The sequence below is a fragment of the Cryptomeria japonica genome, chromosome 2 (assembly GCF_030272615.1).
Source record: "Cryptomeria japonica chromosome 2, Sugi_1.0, whole genome shotgun sequence".
In the NCBI taxonomy this organism is placed as follows: Eukaryota; Viridiplantae; Streptophyta; class Pinopsida; order Cupressales; family Cupressaceae; genus Cryptomeria; species Cryptomeria japonica.
This window is the reverse complement of record NC_081406.1, coordinates 34,478,482-34,497,364: the sequence shown is the minus strand read 5'-3', so window position 1 is coordinate 34,497,364 and position 18,883 is coordinate 34,478,482. Positions and strand designations below refer to the sequence as shown.

Below are 18,883 nucleotides of genomic sequence, written 5' to 3'. Positions count from 1 at the left end.
TATATGTTACTTTTGATTTTGTTTTCATTGTCCACTCCATTCGTCCACTTGTTTGTGGTTCTCCTTGATTCCATTATACCTATGACTTTTATCAACATTTTTTACTAAACTAATATTAATATTTAATATATAAATCTACACCTACACTTATAAAAAAGTATATAAACTTTATTGTTTTTTACAAATATTTTGATTGCTATGATTGTTTTTATTTGGAAACATTTGTAATATCTAAATTATATTAAACATAAAAATTAAAAGAAATAACGAAATAGATGATAAGAAATGTACATCCACAAAAAAGTTATCAGCATAAAAACCATACACGTGGTGGAGGTAAGTCTAGTATCATTTTAGAAATCCCCACCTAAAATTCAAACGAGTCAAAACAAACATCACCCCGATCACTTTTCCAAACCTAACGCGTGCGCAACTTGCTTGCACCTACGGTCCAGATCTCCGGAGAAGAACACTACCGCCGCATTGAAGATTATTCAAGGTTTATTCTCAGATGAAGATGGATTATTCTCCTGCTAGAAAAACAGTCAGACAGGCTTTTATTCAAACTCAGCAGAATTTGGATCACTGCCTCTTTAAGGTTGGCTTCACTTCATATCTTAATTGCTCTGTTTTTTTGTTTTTTTAGATGAACGAGTTCCACAAAATTCATGTTACATCTACTGAATTTAAATATTCTTTAATAAATAAAAAATTATTTAAAAAAAAAAATGAAGATATCCTGTCATACTTTAGTTGGGAGAATTTCTAAAGATTGAATTTAAAAAAAAATAATAAGCAGCTAAAATAAAGCTAATTAATAGGATGGATTTTTATCATCAGTTTTTTCTTTTTTTTTATCAATTTTTTTCGAAATTGAAAAGATGGATCAGCTGCTTCTCTTTCGAATAATTTATGTATAAATTTTTTATTGAAAAAATTACACACAATCTACTTAGAAAGCAGCTAATTACGATCTCAACAATTGTAAAAACCCGATATCTATTAAATTGGATTAAATTTAAACATTAGTATCCTTGTTTTCATATATACCCAATTGGGTAGTGTTTTGGGTTCACTTATGTAGTTTGGATTGACACGATGATCCAGATTATGATGAGATTAATTTTTGTTTTTCAGTACAGTATGACACTCTGCGTTAGTTGAAAGCTTTAAAAACTTATACTGTGTTAGTCATATTTAGCCTTAAATCAGACGTCTCTTTTTTTTAAGTAAAAAAAATAAAATTGAGCCATTTGGATGGATGACTAGCTGAGTGCTTTGGGCTGACTACTATTTGTTTATTGGATTTCCGTTTTGCTGTGAATTTGTTCTTTTTAGTTAATAATTTGATATAAACTTTTAATATATAATTTATTTATATTTAAATTCAGAATTTCATTTTTCAAAGGAATGAACTAATTTTTATTTTATTTTTAAATTGATATTAAAATTATTGATGCATTAAATATAATAAAAATAAAAATTAGTGATATATCAAAAGTTAAGAAGTCTTTTTGACTTTGTATTTTTTTTATATTTGATAGACTCCATTTCAATTTGTATCATTTGTTTGAGATCAATTTAAAGATATTCTTATTAATGCATCCAATGCCTCCAAACCCAAATTTGACTTTCCATCATCTTTAATCATATTTTGTTTTGAAAATTATCTTTCATTGCAAGAATAGTAAGCATGGATATGAGGATAGTTTGTGAGCATAATTATATGGATTATAAAGTATCTAATTGCAAATTCACTTAAAACCAAACATAAGATTGATAGATACAATTTTTGTTGTGGTCTTTTGGTCTATCACAAAATCCCAACTTTCAAGGATATTAGAACAGAAAACACAATAAAAAATGATTATTTCTCAATGCTCATAGTAGAAACATAAATGACGTGTCCAATTTTTTTTTTGAGAATCCTTATTATGTCATTAGTCATACATACATATATATAGGAAACAATGATAACTATTACTACTAAAATAAAAGTCTTAAATTTACTATTATAATTCATAATAAATAGCTAAATTCATATTAAAAATTATTCAAATAATTTATTAAAATATTTCCAAGATTAAAAATAAGTATATTCTATCTTTCCAAATAATTTAAAGTAATATGTTATTACAATCAAATTACAATAATGATGTATATCAATAGAAATTAATGATAACCATTAGTAACAAACAAAAAAATCTGAAATATATAACTTTAAATATTAAAATAATTTTATTAAAATATTCTAAATTAATATTTTAATAATGAGAATCACACCAAAAGCTTGAACTATTAGTGAGAGCACCACTAAAGAGGTTAGGGTATCGAGAAGGGTTGAGAGTCTCACGTGAAAACAATTTAGCCCCTCAAGCCTAGAGGAGTCAAACCTAGCCTAGAATCTTTTGTGACAACAATTAATAGAGGCTCATCTAGGATTAATGTTAAGTGCGATTGGTGGGCTTGTTAGCCCAATTCCAAAATATAATTGGTAGGTATTCCAGTTCATGTTGCTTAGATGTATGTATACCTTTATCTAGTGATTCCGATGACCCATTGTGAGAAAATACATGGTATTTTTAACCTCCTACAAACCAAAGTGGCTGCTAGGATTTATAAAAATTTATTTAATATTTTTTTTTACTAAGTTATGAATGAAAATATTTATTTTTACCTAATGGGTAGATAGAGTCTACATCATCTTGCAATTGATTAAGCTTCTATCGGAAAAATCAAAGCATCGCATTTGCATGGTATTAAACATAAAATGATAACAATATTATTAAAAGTTCAGTCAAGAATGTATAATTACAATGTGGCTTTTATAAAGTCTTTAAAATATAACTAATTATTTTATAACAAAAATTAATAAGTCACTCAAGTGACTTTTTAAGGTAATCCTTAATGTTCTAACGCCCTTCTTTAACGTTTGCATTCCACATGCTGCAGATTGAAACAAATAAATACATATTCTTTAGAAGCTTTTTCTCTGAATAAATAATCCCTAAATCAAGTGTAACTCTATCAAGTTGCCTCATAACCCTTGAAAAGATGTAGTTCTTGAGTTTCTAGATTACAACCTTTTGAACTCCCAAAACATAGATATACTAAATTATTGGACAACAATCCATTGCTTCGTCAAGTTGTCTCATAACCCTTAGAAGGGTATAATTCTCTAGATCCACAAACTCTTGAACTATTTAGGAAACAATCCATATTGAGTTCACTAGATCCCTACTTATCTTCAAAATATAAACTTCACAATATATGCATTCTTCATTTCTATCAACATCAAAATAAGAAAGCAAAAATAGCGTATGCTTCTCATACAATGCACCATCTTTAATTAAGAAGCTAACTCAAGATAATGAATATAAACATTAGATTTCCAAAATCCAATATTATAGGTAGAGTAGTTTATGTATTTAACTATCTGATCTGTTTAGTATCAACGTTTTGGGTCACACTCCATGATCTATCATGATAAAAAATCAATTTTAAGATATCGAAATCAATAAAAATTACACCTTACTTTCCTTATATCTTTTACAAAATATTTCTCTTTCAAAATCCAAAATATAAATTAAATATATAATCTAATATTTTTAATAACTACACAAATAACTATCAACCAACTTCTTTTTCAAAAACTTAAAATGTTTTAATACTTTAAACAAAGACATGTAAATTCTTATCCCTAATACAATAATTTTTTTATCGCAACCTTATAAATATAACACTAACTTACCAACGCCAAATCTCTAAACTACCTAACCAAACCAATCAGTTGCTATGACACTTGACAATGCTAAAGTTAAAGTTAGTTTGCGTTATTTTATGTGTAATATTGAGTTAATCTCAGAGTTTATGGAATCTTTTTTATCAATAAGATTTGCTGAAAGAAGTTCTTTATACATCTAAGATTTTGAAATTAGATTATCATTCACCTTTAGGGTTGAGATCTAGATAAATGAACTGTTAAGCTGTTCTGATATATATGAATGTCAAAAGACATGTGATGTGTAAATGGCGTTGCAAGTATGGCTGAGATAAAAAAATCAATAACAATACAAAAACAAATATATGTAAAACAGGAGGCAGGTGCATTAACTAACATAGGGGGCAATATTAGTGTGAATCAAGCATTGCAAAAATCTTACAGCAATACTGTACAATACAAATTAAGCAAGGTAGTTAATTATAACTAATTTCCTTAATTAGTCCTGTTCAATGATTTTAATAATTTGTTAACCATTAGATTGCTCAGTAATGCTTGTGAGAAGTTCATATGACATCAATGGATATAGGTTAATCCCCTCTTATCCTTCATCACTCCTCATGCATCAAAATCATATTTTCATTTTGACATGGTGTAGAATGTTTAACTGGTTTGAATAAATCACTGCAGCATGGATTGTAGGATGATATATTGACATTCTCTCTGAAAGTCAGAGTATTGATAAATAGGTCTGTGTGAAAGTGAGAAATTTTTTCTAGTTAGCTTTTCTTTTTGTTCGATTGATGAATAAAATATTGAAAATAAAGGAGGGGTTAAAATTTATTCAGAGCAGAACAAGTACAAAGCAAGGGCATCAAACAGCCCTGCCAAGATCCACTAAGTGATCTAACTGAGGAGACAAATCTAGGAGTAATTGCCAATTATGCATGTGCTCAGAAGTCCATTTGGCAAGACAATGGGCAACACCTTTCCACTCCCTAGGGATAAACTAAAGAATCACACAAATGAAGAATCTGGTTAACAACCAAACTCAACTGCCAGCTAACATCCGTAGAATGCTGTGAGTCAGCAAATTCACCACCACCTGAGATTCAGATTCGCAAATGAGCCTATTCCAGTCAAGAGCACAAGCACGCTCCACAGCAAATAAAATGGCGAGAGCCTCCATCAAATTATTAGTGTGAACAGTCCCCAAACTATCTCTACCAATGTTGGAGAAGACTCATCCGTGTTAATTTTTAGAATGCCATGTTGAAGAGGATACCACCTCCCCACCCGATTTATTTTTTAAATGGCTCATTAGGATTTTCTGCCGCCTAGAGAGTGCTTATTTAGTTTGAATGTATAAGTGATGGAAATAAAATTTTAACAGCACAAACACATGTTATCATACACTTACAGTATCTGAATTGCGTGCATTTGTCTCTTACAGTATGTTGTGGACAAGTATTATCTGAATGATTATTTATTACATTTTCTTTCAGATAGCGAATTCTGGAGTAAAGACTGAGGAGGTACATTCTTTTTAAATTTATAATTCATCATTCATTTTTAACTAGGGTAAATTGTTAATTCTTGATCCTGTAACAGCAATTAGGTAGGGTCGCTTAATTATTACCTTTGTACTCTGTTCCAGTTATCTGCAATTGGTAAAGATAAAATTAAGTTGTCATTTAAATGGTAAATATGTTTTGTCTACAATTTTTCTTGTCTAGGAGGACTTACTAGTTACTAATAGCATCATTCAGCAAGGAAAGACATCCATAAAGATAGTTTAAGCTAATCATGTTAATTTTCTATCATATAGAATGCCAACTTTGTCTCACTGATATTAACATATTAGTGCTAATGATCTCCTTGAAATCTCGCAAAATAGCTGTGCAAACTTTAGAAATTTTGTAAATTTCCTCTAATGAATTCTTTAGTAAGAAATGGAATGCTGGTGATATGAGCAGAGATATGAAATAAACTCAAGAGGTCTAGAAATTTTCTCCAAAAGTTGGCTCCCAGAGATTGGACCATTGAAGGCCATAATTTTTTATTGCCATGGATATGGGGATACATGTACCTTCTTTTTTGAAGGTGAGATAATTCATAAACTTTGTGAAAATTTTACTTTGGTTAGATTGCACTGACGTTTTCTCATTCTGATGATTATGTAGAGCCCAGGAGTTCATGATATTGATGCTTGAAAAATTGCAAAACTTGCAGGAGTTGCCAAGAAACTTGCAGCATCCGGATATGGTGTATTTGCAATGGATTATCCAGGATTTGGCCTTTCAGAAGGTCTCCATTGTTATATTCCAAGTTTTGATAGACTTGTGGATGATGTCATTGAACAATATTCCAAAATCAGAGGTGTGTAGTTCAACTGCTTTCAGCAGGTCATCGATACTTGCTTTCATTTTCTACCCACGATTCCTCTTTGTTGTTAATAACTGTTCTCAGTCCTTCCACAAAAGATAAGAGGAGATATGCTTCATCATTGATGTGACTACCTGGAATCCTATTGGATCTAAATGTTTAGAATCTAGGGCTTGGGTAGAGAATCAGGAAGAGAAGTCTCAGGAAAAAATCATCTTCAAATTTCTTGCTACTCCAACTTCCCATTATATTTCTTCACTCTCTTAGCAGAGATGATAAACCACAGGGGAGTGAGAATACAAGTCTCTATTTCTTAGTTGTTTCAAGAACCCTTTCAGCAGTGAAATTCACATAATTGATCTGTGCAAGGTCAATTCTTGGGTATTTTTAGCATTTCCCAAAATATATCTACCCAGGTTACCCCTCACCAGTTGAGTTTGTGGCATTCAAGATCCTCATGAACCTTAATAATCTGTGAGTGTAAATCCATTTCCCCAAAAACACTGCTTTGTCAAGTTTACCTCTTTTCCACTTCCAGTTGAACACAGTAAAAGAACAATAAGTTTATTCACATTTTAAGATACACATCTACCAATAAAGGCCTCCATTGCTTCCAATCAATAGAGCAGTCTTCCACCCCAAGGATGCTGCCCCATCTTTGCAATATCACCCTTATCAAGTACATTGTGTGCCAGCTGTTGACTTCTTTACCAAGCTGAGCAACCACTCTTTCATGGCTTGTTCAGAACACAGAATGCTAGTATAATATCAACAGGTCTTGCATGATCTCAAAATCTTAGGGTGATCGGTTCATTTGTGCACAAATTTTATTTTTTAGAAGAGAAATTGAGCAGCAGACTTAGTTTTACCACTTCTGTCTTGAATGATTTATAATATTAGATTTGTTATGATCTTGAATCTAACATCTAAATATCTGTTGTAGATTCTTCCTTAGTTAGAATAAGAGTACCCGCATCTTCTTCATATGTTGCATTTGCTTCATTTTCTTTTGGCTGATTTTCACCCTTCTTGAATGACCAATAATTTCTTAAATGTGGCCTTGCTTGCCACAATACCAGCAGCCATTGTCTCTGTCTCTTGACTTTGATCCCCTATTTGATTTTGATCTTCCTCTCTGTTGTGATATCCCCTTGTTGCCTGTTATCAAAGTGTCTCTCAAGGAAGTTCCCTATTCTTTCTCCTCATATCCTCTCTAAGAAGAGTCCCGACAACATCATCAAATTTTAATACATTCTTCTTGCAGGACACCAAGTTACTGATAGCCATCACAACTCCTTCCCAGCTACTGGGTAGAGAGCATAATAATAAAATGGTCTTGATTTCATCATCCAGGTTTATACTTGGAAATTAATTGGCTGATCAATGTGTTAAATTCATTTAAATTATTTGACACATTATCTCCTTCCTTCATCTTCAAGTTGTACAATTTCTTCATGAAAAAAAATTATTTGACACATCGGACACATATCAACATCTCATACATATCAAACAACTTTTCCCACAATCCTTTCCTGATTTTCTCCATTGCAACATTGAACAACACATTACTAGAAAAATCATTAATAAAAGTGAAAAAGGTAGTTGGATTTATTTAGTGAGAGTATTCATATGACCACATAAATTAGTATGAATAATTTTAAGAGATTTTTTAGCCCTTTTAGATGATCCAATCAAAAAAATAGTTCTATGTTATTTTCAAAACAAACATTCTTCACAAATTTTTCGTTTATGTTTAAGAAATGATGATCCTTCAACAATATGTTTCTTCTTAAGTAAAAGTAAACCACCAAATGGAGGTGTCCATATTTTGAAGCCATAGTTTACTATCATGAAATTTTCTAGTACTCAAGGCCTAATTGCTCTAAGAAAAGTAAAAGTGAAATATACAATCACTTATTATGTCTTCGCGACTTATCTTTGATTATACATTCATTCTTATAAAAACAACTTGATAGTTTTATTCAAACATCTGATCAACTAATAATAAATTATTTTAGAGTGAGAAGTAATTCAAAGTATAAAAAATATGCTTAATTTTACCATTTTCGTTACTTACTTCAATGGTTCCTTTGTTTTAGTCAAATGTAATTTATTATATCCAACACAATATTTTTTTTTTTTCAATAAAAGTGGATTATTCCACTAAACTTTTTTATTAATATTTTTTATTTTTTACACAGGATTCAAAGAGCATACCAGAGGAAAGAACCCTGGGAAGAAAACCTTCGGTCACAGCTCATAAAACAAACCTATAGTATCTAACGGATCAATTTATACACCCCGCCCAAAACCACATACAAAATGCAGTCACAACACATATAATATCAGTTTTGCATAGAGCCCATATGATAATTTGCCAAAAAAAAACCCATCGGATAATTTTCAAATGTAGACTCCATAGCTGCTATCAATGGAAGAAGACAAAATTTTCCAAAGCCCTGTGCCAAATCCCATGAGCCAAAAACCTTCCTACCAAAAAAGAAAGCATCAAAAAACCTTTGGAAAAACACTATTATATCAAATATCATGACCTCGAACTCTTCTCTAGACAACGCACATGAATACTTGAAATGAAAGGGGAAAGTGTGAATAATTATCATCATAAAGTTTTACATCGACATTACTCAAGAAAATCATATGACTATTGCTGCAAACCTTCCCATACCCTAGAAGGAATTTCCTCAAAACCCACCTCTCGCTGATTAGCATTGCTATCAATGGCTAAATTTGCCAAATAATCTGCAATCTTATTAACTTCTCTGTAACAATGGGATACCAAGAAAGATTCAAACAATTCTAATTTTTGTAAAATGGGATCAAGTATATACTGCAAATTCCAACAATTTGATTTCTTTTTCATAACACACTGAATAATCACCATAGAATCACCTTCAATTATTAAGTCCTTAATTCCCAAAGAGATTGCCATATCCAATCCAAAAGACAAAGCATGAAATTCCACATAATTGTTAGTTTTAAAACCAATAGCATGACACTTAGCTCGAATAAAATTTGCATTGTGATCATAAATTACCATGCCTACCCCAGCCGGCCCAGGGTTACCACAAGAGGCCCCATCAAAATTCAGTTAAAAGTGCCCCTGCAGAGGAGGTTTCCATCTAGCAGAGCCTCTCTTACCTATTGCATCATTCTTTTTTAAAATTGAACCATGAGAGGGTAAAACTGACAGCAGCTTCCAAACTCTAGTAACTCTACTATCCCAGTGCGAAAAAGAAGTAAGATTTCCAAATTCTTATAAATAAATGACAAATCAACCTCAGAGATTGAAGACTCAATTTTTAATAGAACCTCAGACACAGGAGACCTTGTTTTTTTAAATATCCCGTTGTTTCTCTCTAGCCAAACATTCCAAATCACAATAGATGGAGATATGATCCAAAGGCATGCATAAAAAGATGAGGCAAACATAAAGGGCCAAGATCTAAAATGGGAAATGAGATCCTTACCAATAACAAAGGATATATTTAACTTCTCAAACAACCACTGCCAACATTCATAAGCATAATCACAATGTAGGAACAGGTGTGAAGAAGATTCCAAATTTTTGTTACAAAGGACACAAGGGAAAACAACAGTAATACCAAGTCTGTCTAGTCTCATACATATAAGGACTCTATCCTGAACTGCCAACACAATATTATTATTATGTTTTTTATCCAAATAAATAACTTTTCATTAGAATTCATATGAGAAACAACCAGAATCAATACACCATAAAATATCCTCATTAAAACTTATATTCAAACAAGAAAGAAACAGATTTTCTGAATAAATTGCTTATACCAACATTCAGATTCATAATGACCCAATTTATTATATGAAAATATTGAATATATCTTTTAATTGAAATTCACTAAACCATTATACATATTTATACAATAAGACTCACAAATGAATTCAACTATCCATGTTTTAAAAAAAACTATCCATTAACAACAATTAGCTATAGCTACTATGAATATTTATTAATGAATAATTTAATAGCCATTCACCTTACTGTATGTATGATTAAGCATTCAAAGTGAATCTCCAGTTTCATAGTGTTATACTTTCTAGATTAGATATATGTTTTTCTTTATTAGCTCTTTTTTATTCTGATGAATCAGATTCGAAATGTTGATAAAAAATCTCATGTAATCTAATTTAAAATTATAAATTGTGAAAATTTAATATCATTAAAAAAATCTGTTGACTTATGCCTTGAATAAATAGCTTGCTTATTTTTTTCTGTCTTACAAGCCCGTTTGCAAAGCTTAGACAGTTGACAGTCTTTATAACTTGCAGCCATGTCAGAATACAGGGATCTTCCACATTTTCTTTTGGGAGAGTCCTTGGGAGGAGCAGTGGCTCTAAAGATCCATTTGAAGCAACCCCATGTATGGCATGGAGCTGTTCTAGTTGCCCCTATGTGTAAAGTAAAATTTCACATTTGAACTTCTATTTGATTTCTTTGTGCATGAGTTTTTAGTTTCTCACATTTTAGAGGAATTGAAAGCATTTCTAGTGTTTTGACAAGACTAATTAATTTCCTTGAACTGCCAGCTTACAGATGATGTCACTCCACCTTGGCTAATGGTGCAGATTTTATTGCTCATAGCTCGCATCTTTCCTAAAATGAAATGGGTTCCTCAGAAGAAAGACTTTGCAGAAATAGCATTCAGAGACATTGAAAAGAGAAGAATTTATGTACTTGCTTATATATAGTTATTCTTCATCTACATTCTTATTTTTCAAAGCTTTTTCCACATGGAAAACTGCAATCTTCATGAGAGAGAAAACTTATATATCAGTGCAGAAAAGTATGGTCTAACATGGCCTTGTTATTTATTTCCCTTCAGGCTACTTACAATGTAATTGCCTACAAGGACCGCCCAAGACTCAGGACAGCTGTACAGATGCTAAGGACTACACAAGAAATAGAAAAAATAATGCATGAAGTGTTTGTTAAATAATGTACTATTTTTTTTTTTTTTGCTTCGATTTGAATTTGCTTTGTTGAGGATGCTTAAAAAGTTTGTATGCAGGTTTCTTTACCATTATTGATTCTACATGGAGCAGATGATAAGGTAACTGATCCCTCCGTCAGCAGGGCTTTATATGACAAGTCACAAAGTGCTGACAAAAAACTGAAACTTTATGATAATGCATATCATACTATTCTTGAAGGTGAGCCGGATGAGAGGATATTTGAAGTTCTTGATGATATTGTTTCTTGGCTTGATGAACATTGTAATATGAGTCAAAGGTAGATGATAGAATTGTCTACCTCTTTGTGTATAATTTGGTTGTAATTTGAATTAGAGGTGGAATTTGTATTCACAAAATATCGATGGTTTGTATGCATGTGGGATGGTTAGGAAAGTTTGTATGCATGTGGGATGGTTAGGAAAGTTTGTATGCATGTGGGATATTAATGAATGCTATTATTATTGTATTATTTGTGAAAATGGAATGTACTAATTCAAATATTAATATTGATTTGGTAAAATTGTGCGAGAAATATAATTGATTGCAAGTTTTTGAGATAGAGAGAGGCACATGGATTGTAATGTCAACCCTAGTGTCAAGACCTTGCTGGTAATATTTTGCCCAATGGCTTATCTAACTACATACAAGTACATGGTGTGATGTTTAAATAATTCTTTTATCAATCAATTGAGATTATTGGGACTTATCTAAATCCTTGTGCTTAACCCTACGAATCAGACATCTATTTAATTTTATTATTCAATTTATTACATCTTAGGCAAGCACCTTATTAATCTTGATCCAATTTCTCACAACCTATAATAGAGATTAATGATAATAATAAAAATATGCATATGGGTGTGCGCACCAAGATGGTGCCAAAAATGTGGACACACACCTAAAAAAAGTTGGAATAACAAATAGCGCGTATGTGGTTTTTGAATTTTGAATAACCTCGTACGCGCTTTGGTCTGTTTATGCCAAGCCTAAAGGGAAGGGACCGTGTACGCGGTCCTTAAAAACTAAGACCCCGTACACGGTCCCTTAGAAATTAGGACCCCGTACGTGGTCTTAGTGTTTTAAGACCGTGTACGTGCTACCTGTCAATATATATATATATATATATATATATATATATATATATATATATATATATATATATATATATATATATATATATATATATATATATATATATATATATATATATATATATATATATATATTTTAATGCCGACTGAGCCTCATTTTCAACCAAAGATCGAAAGTAGTTTGGAGGGGCATTTTCTAACTAAACCGCGCACGGGCTCCCGATTTCCACTTCCCAGCGCCATGGAAAGAGGTAGGTTGTTAATTTTTTTTTTGTTTATTTTGCATATTTGATAAATTCTATTTACATTTTGAATTTAAAATCATTGATTTTGATTAATTTTTTTTTTTTTTGTTACAAATATATCATATTCTCAAAATCCAGAACCACAACAAGATGAAAACCCACAACAAAACCCGCAAAATACACCTCCAACTCCTCCTTTAGAGCATACACTGAAGCTACACAAGATCAATTGCTTAATCAGTTAGGGCAAAACACTACTAAAATAAGTAGATTGATTAATAAATTGGAAACATCTAACCTTGAGCATCATTTATCCCTTGCCACTAGCCTAAAAACATTAGCTAGTGGTGCCACTGCAATTTCCACTCAATTTACAAAATGGGGAAACTACAGGGATAGGTGTCGTGCATTTTATGAGAATGGATTGTCATATGAGGGACTGAAAAACAAAAACATAAGTAAAGCACAAATATGTGCTCTTTTTGTTGATCCTAGAACTGGTGAGTCCTTACCTCTTAATGCAAAGAGGTTTCCCATACATTGATGTACCAATGTGCAGATGAGGGATCTGTTTTGGAATAGGTGGTGGATGGTCTTTGACGAACCACCTTGTAATAAATATGAGGTGCCATTGTATTTTTTGAGGAAAGTATATTGTGAATTTGTCCTTAATGAGAAGCCTAATTATTTAGACATGAGAGAGTTCCATGGTAGAGGTGGCGGCTTTGCCCAAGATAGATCTGGAGCTTGTAGGGTAGTAGATCCGCAGAGTCGTCGCCCCCTAGCACCCAAACCCAAGGTGCATGTGATTGTCCCAGTAGCCCTGAAAGAGTCGATGGAGCTACAAACTCTTCAAGAGGCCACAACATTGACTGATGCGATCATCCAGCATGGGACACAGTTAGCACACCCTCTTGTACCAGATGATGATCCATTAGCTGGGGCAATTGACGTTGGTGAACCCATTCAGCATGTGTGTCCCACTTGCTTAGGCATATGCACAGGGATGGATGATGAGGCCACTGCAAATGGCTCCACAACCCATTAATGCACAATTTGTGGGAGTAGATGTCAGACTAGCACGACTGAGGATATGGCACTGACGAATGAATTCATGGACATGTGTTGTTTTCTAGTCAGCCGCAGACACGGGTGTGTTGATTTGAATTTATAACATTTTATTTATCAATCACTTAAAATTTGTAATTGTAAATAAATTTTCATTTATGGATCGATTTAAATTGATACAAACAATATGAATTTCAAGATGCAGCAACGACATTTGATATTCTTCCCACAATTATTGCAATTGCAACATCGACACCCGAGGTATAAATTTTGTAACATGTTAAAATAGAATAGTACACTTTGAATTCAAAAAAATTATAAGGTATACTAACTCTCTTTAATGCTTGACAATTTTTTGTTTTGTAGGCATTGTCAAGGGACCAAATGTCCCAGATTGACGATGTCATGCTCTCAGTGATTGATTTGGCCTACAGAGCTATGCGGTATCATATTTTGTACACCTTATTTTATGTATTCTTTTGATGGAATTTATGCAAGTCATTTCATTTTAGATTTGTTAAATTATGTTTAATATTATTTGTACTAATATCTCTTATGTTAATTTTTATTTTTTTAGGGTACCCCCTCCGTGTCTAGGTCTGGTCCTCAACGGAAGAAATCCTCGAGGATGCCTAAACATGGGAAGAAGGTAATTGAACACATTTTTAATTGTACAATTGTTTGAAAAGGTTGAAATTGTCTTAGTTGGAATTTGTAGATTGATTAGTGTTTTTTGTTTGTTTTATATACATCGGCCATTGAGCTCTGTAGATATGTTGAATGCACCTGATACGCCCGAGGATCGAGAGAGAACAGAGGTATGTATCTCTACTTTATTTTCTTGATTTGATGATTGTATGCACGTGTACATGTGAACTTGTGATGAATTATAATCTTATCATTTTTCATACAGGAAATATCTATAGTTGCTTCATCAATGGTGAGCCCTCCTCCATGTACTGGAGAAGCATCTCAGGCTCCGGTACGCTTTTGTTTTATATATTACATTAATTGTTTTTTACCTATAATACTTACCATTATATTAATTGTATTTAATCTTGATCATTTTTCGTATAGGTAATAGAAACAACTGCTCCATCGATGGCGAGCCCTCCTCACTCTATTGGAGAAGCATCTCAAGCTCCGGTGCAATTTTGTTCTCTATATCATAGATTTTTAGTATTTTTTATTTATATATGTTAGTACATTATATTAATTGTATTTAATCGATAATAGCCCCCTTCGCGGTTCGACCATAACTTGGAGCCTTTGAAGAAGGTATTCAAGAGAACTCCTAATGTTGACAAGGAGAAGACAGAGAAGACAGTAGATCCTAGATCAGCAGATGAGGTAATCTACATTTCTATTGCAAATAAATTATAGTTAAATGCATAGTTATGTTGAGAATTGTGAACTATTTTCTACAAAAAGATTCTAACTTAGCTTTTGAATTGTGGTTTTGCAGCCATCTACAGAGCCGCATAATGCATCGAAGAGGCTTGATTTTGATGATCCACCACAAACTGTATAAGATCATATAGTGTTAGCTATGATCATTGAATGACCAATACATGTAGATGTATTCTACATTTTTATTGTATATCGATTTGGACATGGCATATGCCACATTTTGGTAAAACTTGTATTGACTTGGCATACATGCCTTTTTTGATATATATAAATGTTGATATTTGATCCAATAAATGTGTATTGTGTTCATTATTGTGCATTTCGTTGATATTGATAGGCATTTTTGATACATACGAAATTTGTTCATTGTGTTGATTATTGTGCATTTTGATATATATATAAATGATTAAATAATTATTGATACGGTTAAATGATTATTGTTGATCGTTGTATTTGGTGGTTGCCCTTTTATAAAGTTAAATGAATATTTGCCTATGTAATCAATAATATGAATATAAACAACAAAAATCTATGATATAAAGCATTGCAATCGTGGAATATGATTCGATAAACTTTCTAAATTATTGAATTAACCCTACAAAACTTGTTGTCTCAATGAAAATGAAATTCAATGGTAATGGTCTGATTTGATCCATGTTAATGATCACTGGATGCTTTTGATTCCTTTCATTTATATTTGTCAATGTGAGAGGTGCGATAGCACCCTCATGCTCACGATGGTCAAATTTTGGTTTTCGTATTGTTCTCCATTGTTTTATTTAAATAAGGTGATTTGGGACCATTAATGGTCATTTGAAGTCATTTGTGAAAGTTTGGGGTCATTTGGATAAAAGATGTAAAAGTTGTTCATTTGTGAAAGTGAGAAGCTGAACGTTACTTTCTTGTCTGCAAATTCAAAAAAGATGGAGATGAAAATGGCGAAAGATGTTTCTTTTTTTCCCCTCGGACATATTACCAATGTTAAATTTAGCTTAGCCACTTCTGAAGAAATAGTAAGTCTCTTCTCTTTTCTTCCGACCTTAATTTACACCAAGAAAATTGAAAGATGTTGTCAAAGTTGCAAAGTAGGATAGAATTGATTTTGTTTGTCGTGGGCACACACCAACATCACGAGAACCTTCAAGTGGGAATTTTTACGCTAGGAATTCTCCTATTGTTCCTCCCAAAGCGTCGGAACATCGAGAGCCATACCCTACCGGCGTGATCTCTCAAGTGCCTTGAGTCCAAAAAATTGTCAAACTTTGACGAACTGTTTCTCTCAATTTAGGACACATATGATCGATCCATTTCAACCTATAGGGTCATGTGAGGCTCTTCTAAAATGGCCTATCTCGGTTTTTGACGACTCAGAGCCATTTTCAAATGGTAGCATTTTTTGTAGGGTCGCGTGAGGCTCTTCTACAATGGCCTATCTCGGTTTCTTACGACTCAGAGCCATTTTCAAATGGTAGCAAGATAGGCTAGAATTGATTCCATTTATCGTGGGAACAAACCAACATCACGAGAACCTTTGAGTAGGCAAGTTTATGCTAGTCATGCTCTTGTTGTGCCTCCCAAAGCGTCGGAACGTCGAGTCATACCCTACCGACGCGATCTCTCAAGTGCCTTGAGTCCAAAAAATTGTCAAACTTTGACATACTGTTTCTCTCAATAAGACACATAAGATCTATAAGTTTAAACATGTAGGGTCATGTGAGGCTCTTCTACAATGGCCTATCTTAGTTTCTAGCAACTCGAAGCCATTTTCAAATGGTAGCATTTTTTCGCTTGCTGCAAAAACCGTCAGTCGCATGCAATGCAAAGTTGCAAGATAGGCTAGAATTGATTCCGTTTGTCGTGGGCACAAACCAACATCACGAGAACCTCCAAGTGGGAATTTTTACACTAGGCATGCTCCTTTTGTGCCTCCCAAAGCGCTAGAACGTTGAGAGCCATACCCTACCGACGCAATCTCTCAAGTGCCCTAAGTCCAAAAAATTGTCAAACTTTGACGAACTATTTCTCTCAATCCAGGACACATATGATTGATATATTTGAACTTGTAGGGTCATGCGAGGCTCTTCTAGAATTGCCTTTCTTGGTTTCTGACGACTCAGAGTCATTTTGAAATGGTAGTTATTTTTTGCCTGCTGTAAAAACCGTTAATCGTATGCAATGCAAAGTTGCAAGATACGCTAGAATTGATTTCGTCCATCGTGGGCACAAACCAACATCACGAGCGCATCTAAGTGGGAACGTTTACGCTAGGCATGCTCCTATTGTGCCTCCCAAAGCATCGGAATGTTGAGAGCCATACCCTACCGACACGATCTCTCAAGTGCCCTGAGTCCAAAAGATTGTCAAACTTTGACAGACTATTTCTCTCAATCCAGAACACATATGATCGATATGTTTGAACCTGTAGGGTCACGTGAGGCTCTTCTATAATGGTCTATCTCAATTTTTGACGACTCAGAGCCATTTTCAAATGGTAGCATTTTTTTGCCTGCTGCAAAAACTGTCAGTTGTATGCAGTGGGGCCTTAAAAAATTATCACAAAAGCATAGTAACCGTTATAGTGGGGCCTTCAACGACCTCAAAAACTTCTTTTGAGGTCATTGAGGCTTTTGGTAAACTAAAAGTATGTCCCAGAACTGCGTATATGGTATTTTTAGTAACCCCGTACGCGCTCTTAGCCCTAAAAATATTCAGCAGATCAGCATTAATATTCCCAACACCCTGTATATGCTTTTAACTCATCAAAACCCCGTACGTGCTTCCTGTAGTAAAGAAAATATGAAGGAGAGGGAGGGAAGGAGAGGGATGGAGAGAGAGGGAGAGCGGGCGGGAGAGAGAGAGAGAGAGAGAGAGAGAGAGAGAGAGAGAGAGAGAGAGAGAGAGAGAGAGAGAGAGAGAGAGAGAGAGAGAGAGAGAGAGAGAGAGGAGAGAGAGAGAGAGAGAGAGAGAGAGAGAGAGAGGGAGGGAAATAGAGAGGGGGAAAGAGAGAGGGGGTAGAGAGAGGATGGAAGAGGGAGAGAGAGAGAGAGGGGGGGAGGGAGAGGGATGGAGAGGGGGAGAGGGAGAGAGAGAGAAAGGGAGAGGTGGAGAGAGATAGAGAGGGGGAGAGATAGAGAGGGGGAGAGAGGATGGAAAAGTGAGGGAGGGAGAGGGAGAGGGAGGGAAGTAGAGAGGGGGAAAGAGAGAGGGGGGTAGAGAGAGGATGAAAAACAGAGATGGAGGGGGGGAGGGAGAGAGGATGGAAAAGAGAGAGAGAGAGGGGGGATGGGAAAGTAAGGCAGGTAAAGGGAGATAAATGGAGATAAAGGGAGAGCATGCTGGTGATATTGTGTCCTATGACCCCTTAGGACATCATATGACCCCTTACAACATCATAAGGTCACGTGGGGTCCTAATTGAGTCACGCATGTGTGAAAACACCATATGACTCCTTAAAGCACCATTTGACCCCTTGAGATATCATACATGGTCCGAAGAGGTCATATGACATCATTGGGGGTCATGTAGGGTCATAATGGGTCCACACATGTGTTAGAACATCATATGACCCCTTAGGACATCATATGGTCTTAAGGGGTCATATGTGTGCTAAGGGACCTTGCATGATGTCATTAGGTGTTATGTGGGATCCTGAGAGAGAGAGAGAGGAATACAATGTACAATATGATATCAAAAGGCAATATATATCAATATACATGTACATGTACATACACATATACATATAATACACATAATATAAGAATATTGTTGCAGATTTCCTTGTTTGTCACAGTAATGCACCCGTGGCTCAACTTTAGACCCTCAATCTTCCTATTCAATGCACAAACACATTATTCATCAGTGATTTTTCTTACATGATAACAATTAAAAGAGAAAGTTAGCAAAAATAAATTCTACCTCCGAGCTTTTGTAGACAGTCTCTGTCGTTTTATCTT

The 18,883-nt window shown here is 33.9% G+C and overlaps 2 protein-coding genes across 3 annotated transcripts; both read left to right on the top strand.

The window, feature by feature from the left end:
• The first annotated feature begins 371 nt into the window (after positions 1-371).
• Positions 372-11,644, top strand: LOC131047425 (caffeoylshikimate esterase). 2 transcript variants are annotated; one of them, XM_057981312.2, is made up of 8 exons: positions 372-598; positions 5,227-5,256; positions 5,698-5,824; positions 5,954-6,100; positions 10,433-10,563; positions 10,691-10,834; positions 10,987-11,085; positions 11,173-11,644. In XM_057981312.2, exons 1-8 carry the CDS (start codon positions 512-514, stop codon positions 11,395-11,397), a joined length of 990 nt encoding a protein of 329 aa, XP_057837295.2. In that variant the 5' UTR covers positions 372-511; the 3' UTR covers positions 11,398-11,644. The 2 variants fall into 2 exon arrangements, with proteins under 2 accessions (XP_057837295.2, XP_057837296.2); XM_057981313.2 differs by having other exon boundaries at positions 11,162-11,635.
• An 865-nt stretch (positions 11,645-12,509) lies between these two features.
• LOC131047431 (uncharacterized) lies at positions 12,510-15,127 on the top strand. Its single transcript, XM_059216851.1, has 7 exons — positions 12,510-13,963; positions 14,098-14,169; positions 14,292-14,338; positions 14,434-14,502; positions 14,598-14,666; positions 14,757-14,870; positions 14,986-15,127. Exons 3-7 carry the CDS (start codon positions 14,294-14,296, stop codon positions 15,049-15,051), a joined length of 363 nt encoding a protein of 120 aa, XP_059072834.1. The 5' UTR covers positions 12,510-13,963; positions 14,098-14,169; positions 14,292-14,293; the 3' UTR covers positions 15,052-15,127.
• The last annotated feature ends 3,756 nt before the right edge of the window (positions 15,128-18,883 follow it).